This window comes from Anolis sagrei, chromosome 8 (genome assembly GCF_037176765.1).
Source record: "Anolis sagrei isolate rAnoSag1 chromosome 8, rAnoSag1.mat, whole genome shotgun sequence".
Taxonomy (NCBI): Eukaryota; Metazoa; Chordata; class Lepidosauria; order Squamata; family Dactyloidae; genus Anolis; species Anolis sagrei.
This window is the reverse complement of record NC_090028.1, coordinates 31,453,470-31,481,326: the sequence shown is the minus strand read 5'-3', so window position 1 is coordinate 31,481,326 and position 27,857 is coordinate 31,453,470. Positions and strand designations below refer to the sequence as shown.

General features: G+C 41.4%; 1 protein-coding gene across 2 annotated transcripts in view; it reads left to right on the top strand.

Moving 5' to 3' along the window:
- Positions 1–27,857, top strand: part of ZNF423 (zinc finger protein 423) — a 484,624-nt gene that overhangs the window by 233 nt on the left and 456,534 nt on the right. For both annotated transcript variants that reach the window (XM_060787886.2, XM_060787887.2), the window contains exon 1: positions 1–892. This exon is cut by the window's left edge. In XM_060787886.2, the coding sequence (XP_060643869.2) occupies positions 853–892 (40 nt within the window). In that variant the 5' untranslated portion in view covers positions 1–852. The remainder of the gene's footprint in view (positions 893–27,857) is intronic.

Below are 27,857 nucleotides of genomic sequence, written 5' to 3'. Positions count from 1 at the left end.
GAGGAGGAGGAGGAAAAAGAACCAGGACAAAGGCGAGAGAAGGAGGCTGGCGAGGGAGGAAGAGAAGGCAGAGCCCAGGCGGAGGAGGAGAAGGAGAAGGAGAAGAAGGAGGAGGAGGAAGGAGGAAGAAGAAGAAGCCATGAAGGCGCCCCTCGCCTGACCCATGGAGGAGGCGGCTAGCCAAGGAAAGGAAGGACCCCAAGCCTCCTTCTTGGTGGAAGGAAGGAGGAGAAGAAGGAGAGGAGAGCAAGGAAAGCGGGCCGAGGAGAAGCAGCCAAGCAGCCCGTTCTTCCTTCCCTGGAAGCGCGCATCCTTTCCCAAAGAGTGGTCCTCTTTTTGGACAAGGCGAGGGCTTCTTTAGGAAGGGAACCTCCCCCCCTCCCCCCCAGAAAAGGCTTTGGGGAGGGTCTTGCCAACCCAGAGACCCCCAGAAGAGAAACTTTTCCCCGGGAAGCCAAGCCAAAAGCAGGGCTCTGGTTTGGGGGGAGAGGCAGGGACAAGGACTCGCCTCTCCTCCTTCTCTTCGACCTCTTGTTGTGTTGGTGAGAGGCGAGGTCGAGGAGGAGGTCCCCAGGGTCCCTGTTTTTTTCCCTCTTTCTACTCCACGAAGGAGGGAAAGAGAGAGAGAGAGAGAGAAAGGAAAAGAAGGGGACTCGGAAGTTGCCGCATTGCAACAGGCAAAGTGGGCAGAAATCAAAAGAATCGATCTCGCCGCTCTTGCAGAGAAAGTTTCCAAGTGGGAGAAGGAGGAGGAGGAGGAAGAGGAAGAGGGGGAGGAAGAAAGGAAGGAGAGGAGGAGGAGGAAGGAGGGGGGAAAAAAGAAAAGAAGAGAGGCCAGGGACGGAGCTGGAGATGTCCAGAAGGAAGCAAGCCAAGCCGCGCTCGGTGAAAGGTAAGCCAACGCGACTCTCCACCTCCTCCTCCTCCTCTCTCTCTCTCTCTTCCTTCCTCCTCTCTCTGTTTCTCTCTCTCTTTTCCGCGCGTGACCAATCAGGGCCGGGGCCAAGCTTGGCGGGGATTGCGAGTTTGCCTAACCGCCTCTCCATCCCTCTTTCTCTCCTTCCCGACTTCGATCTTTCTTTCCTTCTCTCCTTCCTTTCCTTCTTTCTTCCATCCATCCACCCTCCCATCCATCCATCTATCTTTCCTTCTCTCCTTCCTTCCTTCCTTCCTTCCTTCCTTCTCCCAATAGTTCTATTCTTCCATCCCTTCTTCCTTCCTTTCCTTCCTTCTCTTCTTTATTTCTTCCACTCTTCCTTCTATCCTTCTTTCTTTCCTTCTCTCCTTCTTTCTGTCCTTTCCGTTCTTCCATCTTTCCTTCTTCCTTCCTTCTATCCGTCTTTTTTTCCTTCTTCCTTCTGTTCTTCTTTCCATTCTTCCTTCCATCTTTCTTTCTTTCCTTCTCTCATTCCTTCCCTTCTTCCTTCCTTCCTTCCTTCCTTCCTTCCTTCCTTCCTTCCTATTTTCTTTCTTTCCTTCCTTCCACCCTTCCTTCTATCCTTCTTTCCTTCCTTCTTTCTATTCTTCCTTCCATCATTTCTTCCATTCTTCTTTCATTCATTTACTTTCTTTTATCCTTCCTTCCTTGTTATCCTATCCTTCTTTCCTTCCTCCCATCCTTCTTTCATTCATTCTTTACTTCCTTTTATCCTTCCCTTCTTCCTTCTTTCTTTCCATCCTTCTTTTTTCTTTCCTTCTTTCCTTCTCTCCTTTTCTTTCTCCCCTTCCTTTCTTCCTTCTGTCCTTCCTTCCTTTTTTCAACTGTCTTTTCTTCTTTCATTCTATCCTTCTATTCCTCCTTCCCTTCTTCCTGCCTTCCCATCTTCCTTCCTTCTTTACACCCTTCCTCCCTCCCTCCTCTTCTTCCTTCCTTCCTTCCTTCCTTCCTTCCTTCCTTTTTTCAACTTTCTTTCCTTCTTTTATTCTATCCTTCTATTCCTCCTTCCCTTCTTCCTTTTTTACACCCTTCCTTCCTTCCATCTCTCTTTCCTTCCTCCTCCTCTTCCTTCCTTTGTTCATTCCTTCCTTCTTTCCTTCCTTTCTCCCTCCCTCCTTCTCTCCGGCCTTCTCCTTTCTCAAGATCTGGATTTCTCTCTTCATCTCTCTTCTCCTTGTTCCTTTCTCCTTTCCTTGCCCGGTTGGTCTTGGCTTGCAATATATATATACACGTATGTGTGTGTGTGTGTATATATATATATATATATACACACACATACAGTGTGCCCTCTCCTCTGAAATGTATACACTTTCATACAGTTAAGGTGATTGATTGGCAAGCTAAGGAAATGCATTGATGTTGCAGAATGGATGCACGGATGATCTTGATTTGCTATCCCACCTATGTACAATTTTTGAACAGAGGATTATCAGAAGGCGAAATAAGCCCATTGCTATTGAAGATTAAGCACATGGTTGGTGTGGAGATGCACTACAAGATAATAGTGTTCCCTCCCAAAATGTATACACCTTTTTGATAGTGAGTAATGACTGTGAGAATTAATGGAAGGATCAGGGAATGAAAAATACAGTCATGGTTTGTCTTGAGTTGTGAGAAAAGAGATACAGCGTCCTCTCCAAAAAACGGTACCCACCTTTCAACAGAGAATAGTATCCAGGAGGATTATTGGGATGTCCAGGAAGTGGACTGATAGGGAAGAATACATGTTATCATCGTGATTTTGATTCAAATGCCATCTCACATTGTGGTCCTCGCACTGCTCGCAGTTTTTGAGCACTCGCTCCAAGTTGCCCTTGTCATCTTTGCAATATTGCTAATGGAATCTCTCATTTTGTTCAGCTTTGGAGGGGAAAAAATGCCAAACATATTCCAGAATTAATAAACTGGGGTGTTGTGCACTTTTTTTTTGGAAGTATATAACTCTATTTCGCTGGTTCCTAGATCTGCAAGCACTGGAATATATATTAAGAGGTAAGAAAGCATGGGAAAGGCCCTCCTCTCTGTATGAGTATAGCATCTGGTAGACATGGTTCATGGGAAGAGGACAAGCTTTGCCTTCAAAAAATTCCAAGTTTTCAGTCCCTTTTGGTCCCAGGTAGGAGAACGACTGTCACTCAGTGCTGTTTCCCATTTACAAGCTTTTCCTACTCACGAGACAGCTTCAAATTCCTTCAAACAATTTGTTTCTGGTCTGAGAGTACTGAGACTTGAGCATCGTATGATGCATTTGAGCAGATTATTGTAGGTTTACATCCGTTTTGGAAGAGTAAACACCACCAAGGCACCAGATCTTGGAAGCTTAAGGAGGGTCAGCTTAGGTTAGGACTTGAATGGAAGAGCGCCAACGAATACAAGGTCCTGTAGGACTGTATTTCGGAAGGAAGTAGCAAAATTATTATTATTATTATTTTACTGATACAAAAACACAATATGTCACAGCAAACGAGATCTATATGCTGGATTTCGTATCACAAAATCACAAGTCGAACACTTCCCAAGCATTGAGGACTGTGATGTATTTTCTATTATTATTATTATTATTATTATTATTATTATTATTATTATTATTATGAAGCCCTGGTGGTGCAGTGGATTTAACCCATTGCACCACCACGACCATTTTTAAATTATTATTATTATTACTATTATTATTATTATTTTACTGACACAAAAAGCAAATGAGATCTATACGCTGGATTTCATATCACAAAATCACAAGTCGAACACTTCCCAAGCGTTGAGGACTGTGTGATGTATTTATTACTATTATTATTATTATTATTATTATTATTATTATTATTATTATTAGGGAGCCCTGGTAGTGCAGTGAATTTAACCCATTGCACCACCGTGGCTCCTTATTTATTTATTTATTATTATTATTATCATGTCAAAAGTGGCTTGGGAGTATAATGCAAATTGCTTCTGGTTTGAGAGAATTGGCTATCTGCAAGGACGTTGCCCAGAGGACGCCTTGATGTGTTTCCATCCTGTGGGAGACTTCACTCATGTCCCCACATGGGAAGCTGGGGCTAACAGATGGGAGCTCACCCCATCTTGTGGATTCGAACCACCGACCTTCAGGTCTTCAGGTCAGCAGTTCAGCCAGCAGAAGGATTTAACCCATTGAGTCACCACAGCTCCTTATTATTATTATTATTATTATTATTATTCCTCCTCCTTCCTCCTCCTCCTCCTCTTACTCTTACTCTTATGAGTAGTAGTAGTAGTAGTAATATCCTGCTTTTTCTCTCCATAAGGATACTCAGAACCTTATCGAACCACCTCTGTCTAAGAAAATCCTATGATATTAATTTGGTTGCCATAATTTGATAGGCACCTTAAAGGTAAACACACACACAATTTCCCATTGGCCACTAAGTGCTTAATGAAGAAAATGATGGTGATAGCGAATATTGTGTTTCACTTATAAGACATGAAAGGGCAGTATCTTATGTTGCCGAGGGCCACATGGAGACCACGGCGAAGGGAGGAAAATGGAGGGTGTGTAACTTACACATAGCTGTAAGTATATTAGGATTTTGTGCGTGTGTATGCCTGTTAACTTACTTTGACTCCACGAATTTTGTAGGATTTTTTGTAGGCAAGGAATACTCAAAATGGTTTGGGCAGTTCCTTCCTCTAAAACAGTGGTTCCCAACCTGTGGTCTGTGGACCACCAGTGGTCCGCAAGAACTAAAATATAGTCCACAACCTCACTGTTACTGCACCGTTGCAAGGACAGCAACTGGTCTCGCTAAATCCTCTTATAGTGCAGAGACTTACTAAATATGGTTTCCTGTAGGTGAACATATGGTGACTACTGGATGGCATATGTTCTGTATCAGAAGCTAGAGGTGATGTAGTCTAGCCAATGCAATTTTCTGAATCAGCACTCCAAATAACCAAACAGAATCTAAAGTTGACCAAAAACTGATTCGTAACCCTTTTGGTACTAATCTTGGAGAGTGGTCCCTGGTCTAAAAAAGGTTGGGAACCACTGCTCTAGAATATAGCCTACAGCAACTGTTATTCATTAGTGGTTTCCCATCAGAGCTCTAATCTGGGCTGGCCTTATTTAGCTTCCAAGCTCAGGTGGGATGTGGTGCCTTTAGGGTATTTTACTCTTTCATAAAAGATTTCAATCAACATAAACTTTAGGGTATTTTACCCAAATAGGGTTTCAGGCTGCATACTGGCTTTGCTCCAAATGGTTATACAATTTTCAGGACCTCTTCTGTCAACTGATCAAGGGCCTGATCTCTTTCCCATGGACTTTCTGATTAGACTTGCAGACATCAGCGTGACTTCCAAGGAGATTACCAACCATGCATCTCTTTCTTCGTAACAGTCCTCTAGACCTTCATAAGGCTTTAAAGAAAGGACCAAGCCTGGTTTGGGCCTGTGATCACTTGTTTTTTGAGTAGGGATCCATAAATCACTTACTGGAGAGCTATCAAAAATGCCTTCTGATATTTCCCTTGTGAGCGTGTGTAGATGCAGATCCAAGGCGTTGGAGGATACCTTTAGAAAAGATATGTCTCCAGAGTAAATTTCTATGTTTCTGTTGGGAACTCATTGTGTTCAGATTGCATTACATAAACGTATGCAGAAGCAAAGCACCAAAAGACATAAACATTGACTTCCTTCACTGAGATGTCAGTAGGACCTACCCAACAGTGTCTCCATGGTGTTATAGTTTTGAGGCACAGTTCTATGTTTCTCTAACCCCTGAATACGTTTTCAACCAGGCTGTGTGGATATTTCTAGTGGAAACTTAATAATAATAATAATAATAATAATAAGCACGCATCATTCGAAAATACATCACACAGTCCTAGACGCTTGGGAAGTGTTCGACTTGTGATTTTGTGATACGAAATCCAGCATAGAGATCTCGTTTGCTGTGACATACTGTGCTTTTGTGTCAGTAAAATAATAATAATAATAATAATAATAATAATAATAATAATAATTACTTAGGCGATCCCTCGTTGTCTGAGTATGATGGTCTTCCAAGTGTAGGGTCTTGACAGTGGTTTAGTAGGTTCCACCACCATCTCTCCGAAAGGACTTGGAATGGCTTACAGATGGCACAAAGTGCCTAAAAACAAACATAAAAGTGAACACAATATTAAATTAAATAAAACACACACACACAAACAATTTTACTCTGGAGTTGTGAGAACAAGAGCTTTGCAAGCTTTGGTGGGATGCAATGCCAAGGTACAATAACTGCAAAGTATTATTATTTCCTTTGCTATTTTGTGCAACATTACAGCTTCTAAACACTATCCCAGAATACTTGTTGGATGTCAAAATACACATAATAATCTATGTAAAGAAAAATAATTCTCAACATTCATAAAGTGAATATACTGAACTATGTACTGAATATTATATACTTTATGCACCTTGAGTATTATTTTTCTTTACAAAGATTATTTTATGTATTTCAACATTTCCGCTTGTCATTCTGTGATCAGGAGGCCAGATCTTCCCAGTTTATCCCTCACCTTTGCCTTTTCTTTCCTCCTAATGCATTGATGGACTTTGGAGACAGCAAGGCAACTCTTTTGGAGATGAGCAAGGGGACTTTTCATAAATCAGCTTCTTCTAGGTATAGGGAGTTAAGCCTTCCACTTTCCCAACCCGTACCTTGAAACTGTTTCTCCTCCCTGGAATTTCCAGGCGGGCCTCCCCTCCAAACCCCTCAAGTGACATCCTCCTTCAACAAAAACGGCCTTATAATAAGCCACGGACCAAGGCAAAGCAGACCTTGCTTCATTACCCCCTAGGGTTGCCTTGTGACATTTTGTTGGCAGCGAACGCTAAATGATTTCGTGTGGGCAGGAGAGTAAAATAACTGTTCCGCTCTTCTTCCCGGATTTTATTCCAGGTTAATGAGTCTTTGTGATGGGGACATGACTCGAACCAACTCTTGGTCTCGCTTCCATAAACCTCTCTTCTCTTTCCCACCTTGTTTTCCATCTTTGTGCTTCCATACAATTGGGAAGAATTGCTGCAAAACTTTGAGTTACTCAATGCTTTCCAGGCGGAAAAGGGAGTTTTTTGGGGAAAGGTTTCCCCAAAGTGAGACTGAATCAGAGTTTGTATTTTACGGTGAGTCCAAGGCTTTTGCTCCTTGTGGTAGCAAAGGTACTCACACTGTCTCCCCCTCCATCATCCATTTTAAGGGCTTGCAAACCCTTGGCAATGTGAGAGCAGAATCTTTTTCCCTTTCTCTCTCTGACCACTTGGTATGATGATAATAAGCACCGTGCCAAGGGAGGGGGACGGTGTTGTTATTTCTCTTGCAATGCTGCAGATTTGTGCGGTCTGTTGCAGCTCCCACGTAGCCGTAGTGTCCTGGCCTCTCCTTCCTTGCTCATTTGGAGAAAGGTAGCCTTGCACTCAGGAGTACGGCATTTGCGGCTCTGTTTCTGTAATGGCTGCTGGACTGTGCCACTTTTCCTTTGCAGCCCCTCTTTCTAAATGCAGACTGAAAGGCAGAGGAATGTGGTTATAGTTTTTTTTGTAACCGGAGTGGGTGAATGAGGGAAAGCAAATGAAAGTGTGGGTCTGTGTCTACACGCAAATAGCAGGACAGATGTATGCACGAGTGGTTTGGGAATTTGTGTTAATGACACATTGCTCCGCTCCCCTTTTCCTTTCCTCTCTGTCAAAGATGCTTGGATGGTTCAGCATCATATGGATAGGCTATTCTGTTTGTTGGTTTGGAAAGTTGATATCGTTCTCAGCCTAATTGCAATTAAGGGAAGGGAGTTTAATTGCCTGTGGTCTCGTTTCTTGTTACATACCGGTGCATATTTTGGGTTTAAACAATATACATAAAATACATAGTATACCATTTCTAATGTCCAGCTACTAATCTTGCATACATAGGAATGAATATTGGGGTTGCAGCATTGCATGACTTCCAGTCCAGTCCTGGTTTACAGTAGAGTCCCGCTTATCCAACCTTTGCTCATCCAATATTCTGTATTATCCAACGCAGTCTGCCTCCCAGATCCACTGCTGTTTCAATACATTGTGATGTTTTGGTGCTGAATTTGTAAATACAATAATTACTACATAACATTACCATGTATTGAACTGCTTTTTCTGCCATTTTCTGTTATAGAACATGATGTTTTGGTGCATAATTTGTAAAATCATAACATAATTTGATGTTTAATAGGCTTCTCTTTAATTCCTCCTTATTATCAAACATTTTCACTTATCCAACGTTCTGCCGGCGTATTTATTCTGGATAAGTGATGCTCTACTGTATTTCCTTGGAAGGAAGTCCTACTGTTCAAAGTAGTGTTTCTCAATTTTCCTAATGCGGTTCCTCATGTTGCGGTGAACTCCAAACATAACATTATTTTCGTCGCTACTTCGTAACTGTAATTTTGCTACTGTTATGAATAATCATGTAAATATCTGATATGCAGGATATATTTTCATTCACTGGATCAAATTTCGCACAAATACCCAATATGCCCAAATTTAAATACTGTTGGGTTTGGGAGGGGATTGATTTTGTCATTTGGGAGTTGTAGTTGCTGGGATTTAGAGTTCACCTACAATCAAAGAGCATTCTGAACTCCACCAATGATGTCTACCTCAACACCTTTGATGACATTATTTCTAGCCCTGCTTACTGGATTATTGCACTTTCCATGCGCTCTCTTCAGAATGTATTGTACTCAGTAAGCCCGTACCTTAGCTATGTTCTTTATCTCAGCCATATTGCCTGATGTTTGTTTACAGTTGTGACTGTTCTTATATTTTCATATTTTATGTTTAATCTGTTGTGTTTTATTGTAATCTTTGGACTAGTCCTTCGTAAACTGCCCTGAGTCCCCTTGGGGAGAAGGTTGGTGGGGTATAAAAATAAAGTCATTATTATTATTATTATTATTATTATTATTATTATTATTATTAATTGAACCAAACTTGGCACGTAGAACTCCCATGACCAACAGAAAATACTGGAAGGGTTTGGTGGGCATTGACCTTGAGTTTTGGAGTTGTAGTTCACCTACATCCAGAGAGCACTGTGGACACAAACAATGATGGATCTGGACCAAACTTGGCACGGATACTCAATATGCCCAAATGTCAACATTGGTGGAGTTTGGGGAAAATAGACATTTATTTATTTATTTATTTACTTCGCTTATATACACCAATTCTCAGCCCAGGGGCGACTCACTGTGGTGTACAACATAGAAAAACAAGTGCAAAATACAAACATAGTGTAAAATAATCCACAACACATCATTATCAAAAAACATCTAATCAAAAACATCAACATTACTACAAAAGCCATTGATATTTGGGAATTGTAGTTGCTGAAATTTATACCCAATATGCCCAAATTTGAATACTGGTGGGGCTGGGGGGTGGGGATTGATTTTGTCATTTGGAAGTCGTAATTGTTGGGATTTATAGTTCACCTACAATCAAGGAGCATTCTGAACTAACGATAGAATTGGGCCAAACTTCCCACATAGAACACCATGACCAACAGAAAATACTGTGTTTTCTGGTGGTTTTTGGTGACCCCTCTGACACCCACCTTGTGACCCTCCCAGGGGTCCCAACCCCCAAGTTGAGAAACGCTAGTTTAGAGAGACCTGCTCCATAAGAAGCAATCCTAGTAAATCAAGAAGATGATTCACTATCTCTGAGGATGCTTGCCATAGATGCAGGCGAAACGTCAGGAGAGAATGCCTCTAGAACATGGCCATATAGCCCGAAAAAACCTACAACAACCCATTGATTCTGGCCAGGAAAGCCTTCGACAATACAAGATGTCCATCACAAATAACAGTGATGGAAGGAACGTGGCATTATTTAACAACGGGCCTTGACTGTTCCTATTAGCAACTGATATAATAAAAGGCATCACGAGAGCACAGTCAAGTCGTCAATCAATCAATCAATCAGTCAGTTCTTTGGTTTAGATTAAGAGTCAGCACAATGATACATGATGCCCTGCATTACTAACTTATCATAGTTCAATTCCTGTCTGTGTTATCGAAGCGTAAGGGTGTGGCCATATAGTTTGTGGGTTATCCAGATTCTTGCACTCATTGGTGGCATTTAGGTCACTGCGGTATCCTGCTGACCCACACTTGTTGTTGCGATGGGACAACGCCTGGCGGACTGCTTTGCTGTGTTCTTCCTTGCAACATCTCATAACATTGGAGTTTAGCCCTGGATTAGCTGTAATCCAGCCACGAGGAAAGCTGCTGTTTTCAGGGCAGCCTCAAAAGTGTGTAATCTTTAGCTGAACATGTAATGCAGCCAGATGCCTGCCGGTGATTTGGATACTGAAGTGTGAAGCATCTAATGGCCTGTGTGGGATGACAATACGCGCCCATTTTAGAGGGATGGTAAGGTTTAAGTAATGCATGTTGTGGCACTGTCTGCTGGTAAAAATCCTGAAAGAATACGGCAAACCAGTTTACACGACTCTGCATACTTTATAATATGATCAATTCATGTCTAGTTGGAATGAAGCTTCAAAGATTTTAGTGAAACCAATCCATAACTAGAAATATATTGGATTGTCGCTTTAGAGTTTGATCGTATATACATTTAACTGGGAGTAAGTCTGAAAGAGGAGCCTCCAGTGGTGCAGCGGGTTAAACCGCTGAGCTGATGAACTTGTTGACTGAAAGATTTGGTTTGAATGTGGGGAGCAGGGTGAGTTCCCGCTGTTAGCCCCAGCTTCTGTCAACCTAGCCGTTCGAAAACATGCAAATGTGAGTAGATCAGTAGTTGTCAATCTTTCTAATGCTGTGACCCCCTTAGTACAGTTCCTCATGTTGTGGTGACCCCGAATCATAACATTATTATCATTGCTACTTCATAACTACTGTTATTAATCATATTGTAAATATCTGATATACAGAATGTATTTTGATTCGCTTGGTGGAATTTGACACAAATACCCAATATGGCCAAATTTGAATACTGGTGGGGTTAGGTGGGATTGCTTTTGTCATTTGAGAGTTGTAGTTCCTGGGATTTATAGTTCACCTGCAATCAAAGAGCATTCTGAACTCAACAAGTGAACTTGGCACACAGAACTCCCATGACCAGCAGAAAATACTGGAAGGGTTTGGTGGGCATTGTCTTTGAGTTTTGGAGTTGTAGTTCATGCACACCCAGAGAGCACTGTGGATTCAAACAATGATGGATCTGGACCGAACTTGGAAGGAATACTAAATAGACCCAAAATGTGAACACAGGTGGAGTTTGGGGGAAATAGACCTTGACATTTGGGAGTTATAGTTGCTGGGATTTATAGTTCACTTCCAATCAAAGAGCATTCTGAACCCCACCAACGATAGAATTGAGCCAAAATTCCCACACAACCCCCATGACTAACAGAAAATACTGTGTTTTCTGATGGTCTTTGGTGACCCCTCTGACATCCCCCTCACCCCCCCCCCCACGGGGTCCTGACCCACATGTTGAGAAACTCTGGAATAGATCAATAGGTCCTGCTTTTGTGGGAAGGTAACAGTGCTCCATTTAGTCATGCTGGCCACATGACCCTGGAGGTGTCTATGGACAATGCCGGCTCTTCGGCTTAGAAATGCAGATGAGCACCATCCCCCAGAGTCAGACAAAATTAGACTTCATTTTGAGGGGAAACCTTTACCGGTAATAAGTCCTCAATAACTCTATAGAAGGTTTATTCCTATATTGTTCTGTATATCTTGATTTGATATTGGGCTGAAATTCTCAATAACTATAAAGGAGAGTAAGCCCATTGCATATAATGGGATTTTGTCATTGAGGCCACAGGATACAGCCCGCCTTGGATATTTTGCTTGAAAAAGAAAAAGGATATATAAATATTTTCTATAAATAAAATTTGTGAGATGTTGAGGATTTGGAGCATGTTTTTAATTACTGAAATACATCTTTCTGTAAATTTAATAAGACTGGAAAGCCAGCCCTTCTACTGTATATTTGGAGATCACTGGGCTCAGTGTGTCGAAACCATAGTAATACAAAAACATTTTGCAAAAGACTCTTTCCATCTCTTTCCAGCTACACAATGTATTTTCCAAAGTAGAGAGAGTTGGCCATAGACTTCTTTTCTCCTACTTATTCCAATGAGAACAGTCTGTAAAACATGTCGTCCATCTTTTTTGCATGTTCACGTGAAAACTTCATAACCTTGACATTATTTCCAGTGGTAAAAGTTTCCTTAATAAACATCCCAGAAACTTTCATTGGTCCTGATCTTATTCACCTTTGATGGGAATATAATTGTCTTGCATCATCACAATAATAATAATAATAATAGTAAAGAGAAGCAACTGCACAAGCTGACACTTTGATGGGAATATAATTGTCTTGCGTCATAATAATAATAAACCTTTATTTGTACCCCGCTACCATCTTCCGAAGGACTCGGTGCCGAGCCCAAATACAATAGTAAAAACAATAACAACAGCAACAAAATAACTCAAAAACAAAGCAATAACATTAACAACACACAATTACGCAATTAAAATAAATGGGAGGGCCAAATGTAATAATTAAAATTAAAAAGTGCTGGGCGTGACCAGGTGAACGTTGGAGTTTAGCCCTGGATTAGCTGTAATAATAATAATAATAATAATAATAATAATAATAATATAAAGAAGCAACTGCACAAGCTGACAGGATATGAGGATTTAAAGATCGAATTGCAAAAACTCTGGCACAAGGTGATCCCAGTGGTGATTGGCATACTGGGTGCAGTGTTTAAAGACCTTGGCCTGCACTTAAAAACAATCAGCGCTGACAAAATGACCATCTGTCAGCTGCAAAGGCCACCCTGTTTATGTCTGCACACATTATTCACTGATACATCACACAGTCCTAGACACTTGGGAAGTGTCCGACGTGGGATCAAATACAACAGCCAGCAGAGTGATATTGTTTGCTGTGTACTATTCTTGTTACGTATCAACAACAACAACAATAATAATGTATTCACTGAGACATCACACAGTCCTAGACACTTGGGAAGTGTCCCACATCTGATCCAGTACAACAGCCAGCAGAATGATCTTGTTTGCTGTGGACTCATCTTGTTGTGTTTCAAATAATAATAATAATAATAATAATAATAATAATAATAATAATAATATAATCCTGCTGTCCCGGGGACAGCAGGATTGCAGAGAAACAACCGAAAAAGCTGACACGAATTGAGGATTTAAAATTGAACTGCAAAGACTCTGGCACAAGCCAGTCAAGGTGGTCCAAGTGGTGATTGGCACACTGGGTGCAGTGCCTAAAGACCTTGGCCTGCACTTAAACACAATCGGCGCTGACAAAATGACAATCTGTCAGCTGCAAAAGGCCACCCTGCTTGAATCTGCATGCATTATTCGCCGATACATCACACAATCCTAAACACTTGGGAAGTGTCTGACATGTGATCAAATACAAAAGCCAGCAGAGTGATATTGTTTGCTGTATACTAATCTTGTTATGTATCAATAATAATAATAATAATAATAATAATAATAATGTATTCACTGAAACATCACACAATCCTACACACTTGGGAAGTGTCCGATATGGGATCCAATACAATAGACAGCAGAATGATCTTGTTTGCTGTGGACTCATCTTGTTGTGTTTCAAATAATAATAATAATAATAATAATAATAATAATAATAATAATAATAATATAATCCTGCTGTCCCAGGGGACAGCAGGATTGCAGAGAAACAACTGGAAAAGCTGACACGATATGAGGATTTAAAAATCGAACTGCAAAGACTCTGGCACAAACCAGTCAAGGTGGTCCCAGTGGTGATCGGCACACTGGGTGCAGTGCCTAAAGACCTTGGCCTGCACTTAAAAACAATTGGCGCTGACAAAATTACCATCTGCCAGCTGCAAAAGGCCACCTTACTGGGATCTGCATGTATTATTCACCAATACATCACACAGTCCTAGACACTTGGGAAGTGTCTAACGTGTGATCCAATTCAACATCCAGCAGAGAGTGTGCTGTGGACTCATCTTGTTGTGTTTCTAATAATAATAATAACAATAATAATAATAATAATAACAATAATAATTCAAACTGCAAATAAAAATAATAAGTCAAACTGCAAAGACTGTGGCACAAGCCAATCGAGGTGGTCCCAGTGGTGATCGGCATCTTGGGTGCAGTGCCTAAAGACCTTGGCCTGCACTTAAACACAATCGGCGCTGACAAAATTAACATCTGCCAGCTGCAAAAGGCCTCATTACTGGGATCTGCACGCATTATTTGCTGATACATCACACAGTCCTAGACACTTAGGAAGTGTCTGACGTGTGATCCCATACAACAGCCAGCAGAGTGTCTGCTGTGAACTCATCTTGTTGTGTTTCTAACAACAACAACAACAAATTTATTATTGTGTCCCGCCAACACCCAAAGGGACTTGGGGCAGCTTACACACAGCACCAGGTGCCTAAAAACAGAACATAAAATAAAACACTGTAAAATACAATAAAATAAAACAGATAAGCATATAAAACAACAACTAAGACTCAATAAAACTGTGCTCGTCAACCCGGCTGCCTTTGGCATCTGGACCCAAACATATGCCAATACAATATAAAATAACATAAAAATACAAAGGCATTTTATTTATTTATCGTGTTAGAAGCGAGTTGCGGGTACAGTTAAAATGCATTAAAAAACACAAAGTTAAAAGAACTTGTCATGATGCTAAATGTCCTTTGACTAGAAGATGTCCACTTGGAGTGCCTTTGGTGTCACTGTGAGAAGGTCCTCCATTGTGCATGTGGCGGGGCGCAGGTTGCATTGTAGTAGGTGGCCTGTAGCTTTCTCTTCTCCACACTCGCATGTTGTGGACTTCACTTTGTGGCCCCGTTTCTTAAGGTTGGCTCTGCATCTCGTGATGCCAGAGCGCAGTCTATTCAGCGCCTTCCAGGTCACCTTGTCTTCTGTGTGCCCAGGAGGGAGTCTCTCATTTGGTATCAGCTATTGATTGAGGTTCCGGGTTTTAGCCTGCCACTTTTGGACTCTTGCTTGCTGAGGTGTTCCAGCGAGTGTCTCTGTAGATCTTAGAAAACTATTTCTTGATTTAAGCAGTTCGCATGCAATACACAAGCGAAAAAGCGCACATTTGAATGGCTGTCAGTGGTGAAATGGATTAAACCAGGGGTCTTCAAACTTTTTAAACAGAGAGCCAGGTCACAGTCCCTCAAACAGTTGGAGGGCCGGATTATAATAATAAAAAAAACCATGAATGAATTCCTATGCACATTGTACATATTTGTAATGCAAATAAAATCACTTAAAAACAATACAATAATTAAAATGAAGATCGATTTTAACAAATATAAGCTTATTAGTATTTAAATGGGAAGGGTGTGTCTGCTTTTGGCTAATGAAATAGTGTTGTTGTTGTTGTTGTTGTGTGCTTTCAAGTCGCTTCAGACTTAGGTTGACCCTGAGCAAGGACCAGGTAAATGATCTTGGAGGGCCGTATCCTGCCCCCAGGCCTTAGTTCGAAGACCCCTGGATTAAACCCTTGTGCCAACAGGACTGCTGACCAAAAGATCAGTGGTTCGAATCTGGGGAATGGGGTGAGCTCCCATCTGTCAGCTCCAGCTTCCCATTCGGGGACATGAGAGAAGTCTACAAACTGGTAACACATCTGGTTGTCCCCTGGGCAACATCCTTGCAGATGGGCAATTCTCTCACACCAGAAGCGACTTGCAGTTTCTCAAGTTGCTCCTGACATACACACACAAAAAAAGTGAAATTACTATAGATAGGGGAAGTATGAGGATTTTAAAAAAATGATTAATGGTGAGGAAATTGTTCCTTATATTTCCTCTCACAGCGCAAGGACCTTTGCTATAAAACATGTCTTTAAAGTATCATAAAAGCAAGACCTTTGCATGAAACAGAAAATGTGAAAGTGTCTCTTATGGCTTGATAGGACATTTTAACCTCTCCGTTGCTCATCCGCTTACCTTTATGATCTGATGAAGCTCCACCGTCCAGGAGAAACTTGGAAAAGAAGTCCCAGTAGTAATTGAAAGAAGAAATATTGCAACTTCTAGGCTTAAGAGAAGGAGAAGAAGCGGCGGATTTCTTCTTTTGGAGACCTTTTCCTTGAAAGACAGAGTTTTCTTTGTGTGTGAAAGATGGATGGATAGAAGAGTAACCTTTGTAAGGTTTTGGCTTTTTGGAGTGAATGCTTCAAAGATAGTTCTTGGAAGTTTCAACAAGACATTTTCAGTTTCAACAGTGTGAACCCACACAACTCAAGAAGTCATTAGGGCAGTATTTCTCAACCTACTTAATGCCACAACCCTTTAATACAATTCCTCATGTTGTGGTGAAACCCAATCATAAACATATTTTTGTTGCTAATTCATAACTGTAATTTTGCTACTGCTACGAATGGTAATGTCAATATCTGATATGCTGGATGTATTTTCATTCACTGGACCAAATTTGGCACAAATACCCAATATGCCCAAATTTGAATACTGGTGGGGTTGGGGGCGGGGGGGATGTTTGATTTTGCCACTTGGGAGTTGCTGTTGGGATTTATAGTTCATCTATAATCAAAGAGCATTCTGAACTCCACCAGTTTTTTCCCCCCGGTTGTGTCAGGAGCGACTTGAGAAACTGCAAGTCGCTTCTGGTGTGAGAGAATTGGCTGTCTGCAAGGACGTTGCCCAGGGGACATCTGGATGATTTGATGTTTTTTAAAATCATCCTTGTGGGAGGTTTCTCTCATGTCCCCGCATGAGGAGCTGGAGCTGATAGAGGGAGCTCATCTGCCTCTCCCCGGATTCGAACCTGCGACCTGCCGGTCTTCGGTTCTGCCGGCACTGCGCTACCGGGTCTTTTCAATTCCACCAACAATGGAATCGAACCAAACTTGGCACACAGACTTCCCATGACCAACAGAAAATACTGGAAGGGTTTAGTGGGCAATGGCCTTGAGTCTTGGAGTTGTAGTTCACCTATATCCAGAGAGCACTGTGGACTCAAACAATGCTGGATCTGGACCAAACTTGGCACGATTATTCAATTTGCCCAAGTGTAAACAGTGGCAGAGTTTGGGGAAAAATAAACCTTGTCATTTGGGAGTTGTAATTGCAGAGATTAATAGTTCATCTAGAATCAAAGAGCATTCTGAACTCCACTAATGATGGAATTGGGCATTAACCTTGAATTTTGGAGTTGTAGTTCACCTATATCCAGAGAGCACTGCTGAGTCAAACAATGATGGAACTGTGTTGTCGAAGGCTTCCATGGCCAGAATCACTAAGTTGTTGTAGGTTTTTTGGGCTGTATGGCCATGTTCTAGAAGCATTTTCTCCTGACGTTTCATCTGCATCTGTGGCAAGCATCTTCAGTTGGAAACTAGGAACATTGGGTTTATCTATCTGTGGAAGGTACAAGGTGGGAGAAAAAACCCTTGTCTGTTGGAGCTGGGTGTTGAATGTTTCAATTGGCCACCTTGATTAGCATTTGATGGCCTGACAGGTTTTAGGTGTGGCTTGTTACTGCCTGGAATGCTTATAGAACATACGGCCCAAAAAACCTACGACAATGATGGAACTGGACCAAACATGGCACAAATACTCAATATGGGCAATTGTGGGCATTGGTGGAGTTTGGGGAAAATAGCCCTTGACATTTGGGAGTTGTAGTTGGTGGGACGTAAAGTATAACTCATCTACAATCAAAAAGCATTCTGAACTCCACCCATGATGGAATTGGGTCAGACTTCCCACATTGTAACCACGTTTTATTTTATGCACTTTCTCCTATTCCACCTTGTGTTTTTGAAGATTTTCATTCCGGTTGGGTGCACCTGTTATCTTTTTAATCACAAAATTATAATGTGTCTTATGTAAAGATGGCTTTTGTAATAGGTACCAACAATTCATGCATCGGACCTCCTTTTCTGCCAGTATATTTAGTATAACAAAAAAACCTACGGCGTAATTACTGTATCTGTATCTGTCCATTTAGATCGCTAGCAGTAGAGTTATTTCCTTGATGATACCTTACGAAACCTTGTAATTAGGTTGATTAATGTTAACCATGCCTCCATCGTCTTAAGTGTGATTTTTTTTGTTGTGTCAGGAGTGATTTGAGAAACTTCAAGCCGCTTCTGGTGTGAGAGAATTGGCCGTCTGCAAGGATGTTGCCCAGGGGGTCGCCCAGATGTTTTGATGTTTTATCATCCTTGTGGGATGATAAAATGGGTATTTTGATTGGATAATCAACCTTTTTGCTGATTTTTAATTGAGAGGAGGATAAGGAAGGGGCTTTGCAAGTGGGCCCAAGTAAAAAAGTAAACGTTTCCCCTTGACATTAAGTCTAGTCGTGTCTGACTCTGGGGGTTGGTGCTCATCTCCACTTCTAAGCTGAAGAGCCAGCGTTGTCCATAGACACCTCCTACGTTATGTGGCCAACATGACTACATGGAACACCGTTACCTTCTCACCAAAGCGGCACCTATTGATCCACTCACATTTGCATGTTTTTGAACTGCTAGGTTGGCAGAAGCTGGGGCTAACAGCTTATATTGTCCACATGCTTGTGGATTTCAATGGCATAATAATAATAATAATAATAATAATAATAATAATTTGAACTGCAAATAAAAATAATGATTTGAACTGCAAAGACTCTAGCCCTTGACATTTGGGAGTTGTAGTTGCTGGGAGATAAAGTATAACTCATCTACAATCAGAAAGCATTCTGAACCCCACCCATGATGGAATTGGGTCAAACTTCCCACCACCACCTTGAAGGGACTCACTGGCATGAGCCTCCCTCTAGCTTTGCATGTTCTCCCTCGCCCGCTGTCATGTGCCAAGCACGCCTGCTCTCCCCTCCCTGCTTGGAGTCTCAGAAAAAGCCCTCCCCTTTGCTGAGGGGGAAAAGGAATAGGCCTGAGGCTGTTAGGAATTGTGGGAGTTGAAGTCCAAAACATCTGGAGGGCCAAAGTCTACCCATGTCTGGTCTTGTCTCTTTTCTGAAAATGCTTTCTTGGACACGTTTTGCGTAACCACAGGCTCGGAAGCAAGTTCATTGCAACCACATTTTATTTTATGCACTTTCTCCCATTCCACATTGGGTTTTTGCAGATTTTCAACAGGTGCACCTGTTATCTCTTTACACACAAATCCTCCAGATATATAGATTTGCTGGGAGTTGCAGTCCAGAAATAGGATATTGCAACTATGCAGGGATTGGGATGCTCTCAAAGAAATCCAAGGAGAAGAAAGTTTGCATCTTGGAAGCAGTGCATTTGAATCATCCTCCTCTCCTAAAGGGCCTGGTCTAGGGGATGCTGGGAGCTGTAGTCCGGACGAGAGTGTGCATATGCTGTTGTATGTTTTGTTTGTCGGGGGAGTCATTTTTGCGCATTCGCTTTAGCATCTTTTTAATTTTTTTTGCTTTTTAAGTCCCTTCTGCTGTGTTTTTCAGTGTTTTTATGAGTGATGGTCATTTGTTGGCCTGATAAGTGATTTGTGGCCAAATTTGGTGTCTATTCATCCAGTGGTTTTTGAGTTATATGAATCCCACAAACGAACATTACATTTTTATTTATATTTATTATTTACAGTATTTATATACCACCTTTCTCACTCCTGGGGGGACTCAAAGCGGTATTTATTTATTTACTGTATTTATATTTATATACAGTATTTTATATAGATAGATGTGGCCGAAACATCAGGAGAGAATGCTTCTGGAACACAGCCATACAGCCGGAAAACTCACAGCAACCCAATGATTCCGGCCATGAAAACCTTCGACAACACATTATATCCCCCTGTTTTTACAGCTCACCTAAATATAAGAGTTGGTTAAAACCATTGTGCGTTTAGTGTTACCTATAACGTTTCAAAGATGCGAACAACTCTGTTTCCATGTTTGGGAAGAGCCATATACAGTTGCGTTTGTGAAATAGTATTATTTGAAATCAAGACACATGTTGGTTGGCGAATCTGACAGTTCTGCAAATTGGTGTCAGATTGCCATGGTATTGTGCGTTGTGTTATAAATGTGTTAGTCAGTAATCAAACTGTTTTGCGGTATAAAGAGACTGCGAACGCACTAATTAAGCTGAGATTTGTTATTGTACTTGAAGTTGCAGAATTGCTGTCACTTTATTTTTATGTTATTTTTATTTTTTTGCTTTTATTTTTTTTGCTTGGCAAAATATGCTGATGGGAAACTTTTGATTTGCGAGCTACCTGCCTCATTTGTGTCAATCAAACGCAAACGCCAAAGCGACCCCCTCCAAGCCAAGGCGACCTAGGTGGCTTCCTCCTTCATCATTATATGCAAAGTAATAACAATAATAATAATCTAAAACTTCATCCTTTTTGCTCAGATGCAATTAGCTGATTGCCGCGAAGGATGCCCCCCTTTTAAAAAGGGGAGTCTGTTTTACCTATCTGCTCAGACAGAGGTTTGATTTTTAATGTCTTGTGAAAAGGATTTTTTCCCTTTTTGTCTTGATTGATGTCAAGAATGAAAGCATGATGGTAATATCCCTTTGAAAGCTATTGTATTGTCAGCTCTGGCTGACAGCGGGAGGCCCTCCTAGCGGTATAGATTAGCGCTGTAGAAACACTGACATTTTCTTTGTTATATTGCTGTTGTTCTGCTTGCAAAGTCAATTATACAATGTCGGGGCTCCGTTACAGAGTTGACTGTGGAAGCAACCGTGTCTTTTCCAGGCTTGTCTTAAAGACATCATTTCCCTTTCTTTGCCTTTTTCGTTTCGCTCCCCAAATACCTCCGAGGTGCTGGAACGAACGGGGTATGCTGCAAATTAAATGTTTGCCTTGGATGGAGGATGCTCGTTTGTAAAATTCGCAGCTCATTCAGCTAAATAAATGCAGAGACCGAAATGGCGAGATTCCCCTTCCATGATATATAATGCATTGAAATCCTGATCATTTTCTAATTTGGTGTAGCATTGCTTTAGATGTGACATTAGTGGGTATTCGACACTTCTCGGAGCGCAATCTTACGAAGGGATTCCAGATTCGTCATTTTTCGTCATATCTGCAGCTCCTTCAGCAAAATAAATGCAGGGACCGAAATGGAAAGATTACCCCTCCAAGATATATAATGGAGTGAAATCCTGATCATTTTCTAATTTGGTGTAGCATTGCTTTAGATGTGACATTAGTGGGTATTCGGACACTTCTCGGAGCTCAATCTTACGAAGGGATTCCAGATTCGTCATTTTCGTCATATCCGCAGCTCCTTCAGCAAAATAAATGCAGAGACCGAAATGGCAAGATTCCCCTTCCAAGATATATAATGCATTGAAATCCTGATCATTTTCTAATTTGGTGTAGCATTGCTTTAGATGTGACATTAGTGGGTATTCAGATACTTCTCGGAGCGCAATCTTACGAAGGAATTCCAGATTCGCCATTTTCATCATATTCGCAGCTCCTTCAGCAAAAGAAATGCAGGTACCAAAATGGCAAGATTTCCAATCTGAGATATAATGGATTGCAATCCTCATCATTTTCTAATTAGTGTAGCATTGTTTTGATGAGACATTAGTGGGTATTTGGACATTTCTTGGAGTGCAAACTTAAGAAGGAATTCCAGATTCATCATTTTCGTCATATTCGCAGCTCCTTCAGCAAAAGAAATGCAGGGACTGAAATGGCAAGATTCCCCATCTGAGATATAATGGATTGAAATCCTCATCATATTCTAATTGCTTTAGATGTGACATTAATGGGTATTCAGATACTTCTCAGGGAGCACAATCTTAAGAAGGAATTCTAGGTTCGTGATTTTCACAGCTCACTCAGCAAACGAAGTGGTGAGATTCCCCTTCTGAGATATAATGGACTGAAATCCTGATCATTTTCTAATTTGCTGTAGCCTTGCTTTAGATGTGACATTAGTGGGCAGACAGACTCTTCTTGGAGAGCAAGCTTACGAAGGAATTCCAGATTTCTCATTTTCATTGTCTTGTTTTCCTCCGAAGAGAGTCCGGGGAAGTTATCCCCGAGGAGTTCCAGATCCATGTGTGTAGCTTACGGCCTCATTGACTGGAATTAAATCCTCTTTTTTTAAAATGGTTTTTATTGTGTCTTTTATATACAGCATAATAAGATGAGAAAAATGTGGATTGGGGGATAGGGGTGGGGTGGGTGTCATCTCTGGAATATTTTCTGTGGGTTATGGGGGATCTCTGTGGGAAGTTTGGCTCAATTCTATCGTCGGTGGGGTTCAGAATGCTCTTTGATTGTAGATGAACTATACATCCCAGTAACTACAACTCCCAAATGTTTTCCCCAAACTCCACCACTGTTCACATTTGGGCATATTGAGTATTCGTGTCAAGTTTGGTCCAGATCCATCATTGTTTGAGTCCACGGTACTCTCTAGATGTAGGTGAACTACAACTCCAAAACTCAAGGTCAATGCCCACCAAATCCTTTCAGTATTTTCTGTTGGTCTTGGAAGTTCTGTGTGCCAAGTTTGGTTCAATATCATCGTTGATAAAGTTCAGAATGCTCTTTGATTGTAGGTGAACTATAAATTCCAACAACTACAACTCCCAAATGACAAAATCATAATTTTTTGAGTGACGGTCACTCCTTGTGTTGTGAGACGTTTTGTTGCCAAATTAGGTGTGACCAAATTAGGAGATTCCATCTGAACATGAGGAAGAACTTCCTGATTGTGAGAGCCGTTCAGCAGTGGAACTCTCTGTCCCAGAGTGTGGCGGAGGCTCCCTCTTTGGAAGCTTTTAAGCAGAGGCTGGATGGTCATCTCTCAGGGGTGATTTGAATGCAATATTCCTGCTTCTTGGCAGGGGGTTGGACTGGATGGCCCATGAGGTCTCTTCCAACTCTTTGATTCTATGATTCTATGACTTCGTTCATTGGTTTTTTTGTTTTTAAGGTACCCATTATGCACAGAGCATTTATATATAGATAGATGGATAGATGGATAGATAGATAGATAGATAGATAGATAGATAGATAATGATGGGTAAATGACAAAATCAACCCCCCCCCCCAACCCCAGCAGTATTAAAATTTGGGCGTATTGGGTAGTTGTGCCAAATAATAATAATAATAATAATAATAATGATAATCCTTTATTTGTACCCCACTACCATCTCCCGGAGGACTCAGTGCGGCTTACAAGGGTCCGAGCCCAAATACAATAGTAAAAACAATAATAACAACAACAAAATAACTCAAAAAACAAAGCAATAACATTAACAACACCTAATGACTCAGTTTAAAACAATAGCAGGGCCAATTGTAATAATAAAGTTAAAAAGTGCTGGGCATGACCAGGTGGAGTTTTTGGAGGGGGATGGGCATGTAGATATCCTAGATCTCTGATAAAGTGCGTTGGGACATAATGCTAGGAGTTTCCTTATTCTGGAAAGGCACACTGGAACAACCATGTCTTTAAGCTCCTAAAGATTGCTAGCGACGGGGCCTGCCTGATGTCTTTAGGGAGAGAGTTCCAGAATCGAGGGGCCACCACTGAGAAGGCCCTATCCCTCGTCCCCACCAATTGCGCTTGCAATGCAGGTGGGACCGTGAGCATTCTGGCCAAGTGAATGAAAATACATCCTGCATTTCAGATATTTACATTGCGATTCATAACATAAAGTAGCAAAATTACAATTACGAGGTGGTAACAAAAATAATTTTATGGTTGGGTGTCACCACAACATGAGGAACAGTATTGAGGGGTCGCGGCATTGAGAAACACTGCTTTTCCCCGATACGGCTGGGGTTTGGGGGGGGGGGGGATTGATTTGAGACGGTTCCTGTTGAATTGCACTAGTAAATATTCGGCCTGGGTAATAACGCAATTTTTTTTTCTAAAATCGATTTGTATTTGGGGTTTTTTTTTGTTTCGATATTTAAAATAATTACAAAATTTTCCCTGAAAAAAGTTCGCTATTTACGAAATTTCGTTAATATTTACAAAACATTTTGTAAAGATGGCGCCCTTTTTTTTCAATATTTTTTAATTTAATTATTAATTTAGTAGAATAGGGAGGAGAAATTATTATTAAGGAGGGAAGGCAGGCACTCACTCTGGCGGGCCCTCAAGCGCTGCCGCCGAGTCGGGCCCGGCTCCTCCGAAGCAATGCGAAATTGGGAGAAGGGCTCCCCAAAGGCCATCTAGCCCAGCCCTCCGCTAAGGAATTGGGAGAACGAAGCACAGCCCTCCGCTAAGGAATTGGGAGAACGAAGCACACCCACCGCAAAGGTGAGGAAGGAGGGACGGGCCGCCTTCCCGCTGAGGGTCACTCGCCCTCTCGCTCGCTTGCTCAGCCGGCGCCTTCCCCGCCCTCTCCTCCTCCTCCTCCTCCTCCTCTTTCAGGCTCTGCCTCTGACTGGCTAAGGAGAGGAGAGAGAAGAGAGCTCCCAGCAAGCATCTAGCCAAGCCATCTTACGTATTTCCGAAATGGACGGAAATACAAAATGTTTTGGCGCATGCTGTTTCGATATTTAAAAACACTTCCGGGTTTAAAAATAAGTTTTGTAATCGTTTTGTAATTGCTAAAATTAACGAATATTTAACGAATTACAAAATTAACGAACGAAACCGCCCAGGCCTAGTAAATATGTTTTAAAATGTGTGTGTTCACAGAGAAGGAGCAATTGTGTGAAAGTTCCGATTAATCAGCGAATCCAACTAATTATATAATTTGCAGTGCGTATTCCTCCTCCCTTGTATTAGTGACACCGGAGTCTTCCCAGGCAGTAAGTGGATGGCAGAGAATGCAATGGAGTTTCCTCTCCAACATTTCTCTATAACCAGGGCAACGGAGAGAACATCATTCACTCCCAAATTGCCTTAAATAACAAGGATCCAGCAGAACAATCCCTCATTGGGAATGTTAATTGTGGGATTTCTAAATTACTACTCTAAACTAATAGACAAAAGATTCCACAGTTACCAGTAATTTGTCAGGATTTATTTTGTTTCTCTTCAATAATTGAAAATTAATGTCTTGAAGTGAAAACAGATGTTCGCGCCATCTTCTCAATTGGTTATAAAAAAAAGGGGAAGCCTTTATAGATGTAACGTTGTCTTCTTCTTTGCAGTGTAGTTGTTACTCAGCTAATGAAGGTTTTGGTCTTGCCAGATTGATGTGTGGAATATAAGCTTAATTATTGTATACATTAAATTGAAAAAAAACCCTCATGGAATAAAAATTGCATTGTTTTATTGTTAACTCCATTCTTCTTCTGGTTGTTTTGTTCTCTATCCTTGCCAATATATGAAAATCCTATCATTCACAAAAACATTGCACCAGACCATTTACTCTACGGATGTCAGAAGTGAGCATTTCTGGAAAGAATAATATCAGATTTTATTGAGGTTTTGTTTTGTTTTGCTTTTTATTGTCAACATCGATGGTGTTGGAATAATATTAGTGACACTAAGAGCAACAATAACAATTGAATTGTTACTAATTGGGGAATAAGAGTAATGAGAACATGTATTGTCAAAGGCTTTCATGGTCGGTATCGCTATGAGTGTTCTGGACTGTATGGCCATGTTCCAGAAGCATTCTCTCCTGACATTTCACCCACATCTATGGCAAGCATCCTCAGAGGTTGCGGGGTCTGGGTTGTTGCGAGTTTTCCGGGCAGTCTGGCCATGTTCCAGAAGCATTCTCTCCTGACGTTTCACCCACATCTATGGCAAGCATCCTCAGAGGTTGAGGTGTCTGGGTTGTTGGTGAGTTTCCAGGCTGTATGGCCATGTTCCAGAAGCATTCTCTCCTAATGTTTCACCCATGTCTATGGCAGGCATCCTCTGAGGTTGAGGGGTCTGGATTGTTGTGAGTTTTCCAAGCAGTATTGCCATGTTCCAGAAGCATTCTCTCTGACATTTCGCCCACATCTATGACTGGCATCCTCAGAGGTTGAGCGGTCTGAGTTGTTGTGAGTTTCTCAAGTAGTATTGCCATGTTCCAGAAGCATTCTCTCCTGACATTTTGCCCACATCTATGGCTCTCATCCTCAGAGGATGAGGGGTCTGAGTTGTTGTGAGTTTTCCCAGGCTGTATGGCCATGTTCCAGAAGCATTCTCTCCTAATGTTTCACCCACATCTATGGCAGCATCCTCTGAGGTTGAGGGGATTGGATTGTTGTGAGTTTTCCAAGCAGTATTTCCATGTTCCAGAAGCATTCTCTCCTGACTTTTCACCCACATCTATTGTAGGCATCTTCAGAGGTTGAGGGGTCTGGGTTGTTGTGAGTTTCTCAAGCAGTATGGCCATGTTCCAGAAGCATTCTTCCTGACGTTTCGCCTTTCTGTTGAAATTGGACACAGCATATTATTTGAGAACACAGAAATGCTGGACCACTCTAACAACTACCATGTCAGAATACACAGAGAATCATTGAAATCCACAATCACGTGGACAATTTCAACAGAAAAGAAGAAAGCATGAAAAAGAACAAAATCTTGCTACCAGTAAAAATCATAACAGTAAATAAAGAACAACACTCAAAACTGGATATTTCCAGACAAGAAGAAACCAGGACCAGCTAATCACACCCATCAAATGATTCCCCCAGACAGTAAGAAGCCAGACCTTTGAAACTGCTAGGCCATTAAATGGTAATCAGGGTGACCAGTGCAACATTTTCACCTATCTCCAGCACGTAAGAGTTCTTTCTCCCACCCTGAACATTCCAGATATATATAAAGCCCATTTTCCTAGTTTCAAACAGACCTCACAACCTCTGAGAGTGCTTGTCATAGATGCAGGCGAAACGTCAGGAGAGTATGCTTCTGAAACATGGCCATAGAGCCCAGAAAACCGACAAAAACCCATTGATTCTGGCCATGAAAGCCTTCGACAATACATTGACCTTTCTGTTGTCTTATGAAGGAGGAGAAATTGACAAAAAGAGGCATTGCTAAAGTTCTGCCTGAAATAGCGGGTATTGTTCTTGTCTGGTTGTCTTATTATTGCCATATATTCTCCGTGATCTAAATCCAATTGCCAGTCCCTCAGCCCCTTGAATCAATTGCTGAACGATGAGTCAACATTTATGTAAATGGTATTGATTCAGAAGATGCTCTGCATTGGGCTTGCAATAGGATTTGGCCCATGTACTCATGCCATGTATGGCATATAGTTCAGATTACATTTGTCTGAATGTATGTTGACATGTTTAAAGAGTAACACATTTGCCCTTACTCTGAGTTAGATGCTCGGCCTCAGTATTGTCCAAGGTTTTGATGCAGAACTCTTTCCCGGTCTTGTTTACACAACGCGTCTTAGAAATATATTGTCCATGTGAATGGAGCTTTGTAGGGTTCAAGAAGGACAGGTTCTGCACCAAGCAGTTTACATTCTGAAGTTCAAGAGTAGCAAAAGAAGAAAAGTGCCAGGGTTTGAAAGTGGGGTTTTCTGCACACAAAGTATTCCCTCTGACATGCTTCAGGTTTGAGGCAAAGTTGGAGCAAGGAGATAAACTTGGAAATTGCATACAGCGGGAGTGAAGAGATTTTGGCCCTCAAAATGTTCATTTTGATGGATTGGCATTCAGCGTCCTTGTACACAGCTGCTTATATTGTAGGGTATACTACACTTGCATTCGAGTTTAACAATGGAGTTGGCTCCACTAAGCAACATCTGGGGCACTTGACGCATTTTCTGGGCTCTTCGTGCCAAAGATCTAGTTTTGAGGAACTGCCATTTTAATTCTGAATAATATCCAGAGGAAACACTGTAGCGGGTACAGAAATGTCAAATGGCACTTCTCCAGTTCCCTACTGCTGATGTGATTCATGTTGTGGGGTGGAAGGAATGG